This window comes from Trachymyrmex cornetzi, unplaced genomic scaffold (genome assembly GCF_001594075.2).
Source record: "Trachymyrmex cornetzi isolate Tcor2-1 unplaced genomic scaffold, Tcor1.1 scaffold274, whole genome shotgun sequence".
NCBI classification, from domain to species: Eukaryota; Metazoa; Arthropoda; class Insecta; order Hymenoptera; family Formicidae; genus Trachymyrmex; species Trachymyrmex cornetzi.
The window spans coordinates 82,006-82,982 of record NW_017297416.1 but is presented as its reverse complement, the minus strand read 5'-3'; the positions used below and the strand labels follow the sequence as shown (position 1 = coordinate 82,982).

Genomic DNA, 977 nt, shown 5'->3' with positions numbered 1-977 from the left:
TGCTGTAGCGTATGACCGGCGTCCAGCGCTAGAAGTAAGTTAGCGACTCTCGGTGCGAGTACCAAGAGCATCGAGTAGAGCGGCGGAGCGAAGCTCCGGAAGGAACTTGTAATTGCGTAATTAATGTAATTAATTCTACTTTATCATATTTCCTCAAATATAATTGTTCTTATTATTACGCTCACGCGTAGTTTATTCTTGTGGCCTATCTCTATCTCGCCCTCCGACAAATTTCCCACACCTCTTGTGACCCACCCCCTGCCGTCGCGAAAACGTTACGGGCAAAAGTGAGGAGATTTCGACAAGAGTGGCACGCTCTCTCGTGCCTGGCGCCCAACTTAGAATAAGAATTATAGCCGAAAAACCGCCTGGCTGTCGCAAAATTCTGCTACCGAGGGAGAGAAGATACTTTTGCGTACTTTGAGTACCGAGAACACGCGACGAAGTTGTGCCGTTGCTCGCGAGTACGATTACAGTATATATATATAATATACACTTTTTGTTCTTTAGACTGACGAAGAATACAACAAGAATATTAATAGAAGAATTAGTACCACATATGCCTTTGATAACACGAGTAACTGCTATATCTCATGTATTTCAGGTACAATATATTTTAAATTTATGTAGCTATTAAATTCTTATAATGATTTATCAAATCGTCTTAATTTAATGTATAATTATTTTATTTCTATACTGGCATCTTTAAACTTTTTTGCGGCAGGATCATATCAAAGAAGAATCGGCCAGGATTTTTTAACATGCATGTCGCAAACATCATTAAGCCGTTCTCTTCATGCAACTGTTAATGCATTAAATTGTATGATGAATAATTGAATTCGTTTTCCAGTAACGGTAGACAGAATTCAAAGAATCAAAGAAGGGTAATAATTACAAATTCTGTTATGTTTATATACCATATATTATATATATATATATATATACACTGCTCAAAAAAATTATGGCATAGAAAAATT

At 36.9% G+C, this 977-nt stretch overlaps 1 protein-coding gene across 1 annotated transcript in view; it reads left to right on the top strand.

Annotated features, from left to right (window-relative positions):
• Positions 1-878, top strand: part of LOC108762058 (uncharacterized) — a 3,459-nt gene extending 2,581 nt beyond the window's left edge. The window contains exons 3-4 of the mRNA XM_018508858.1: positions 511-604; positions 694-878. Of these exons, the coding sequence (XP_018364360.1) occupies positions 511-604; positions 694-837 (238 nt within the window). The 3' untranslated portion in view covers positions 838-878. The remainder of the gene's footprint in view (positions 1-510; positions 605-693) is intronic.
• Positions 879-977: the final 99 nt, after the last annotated feature.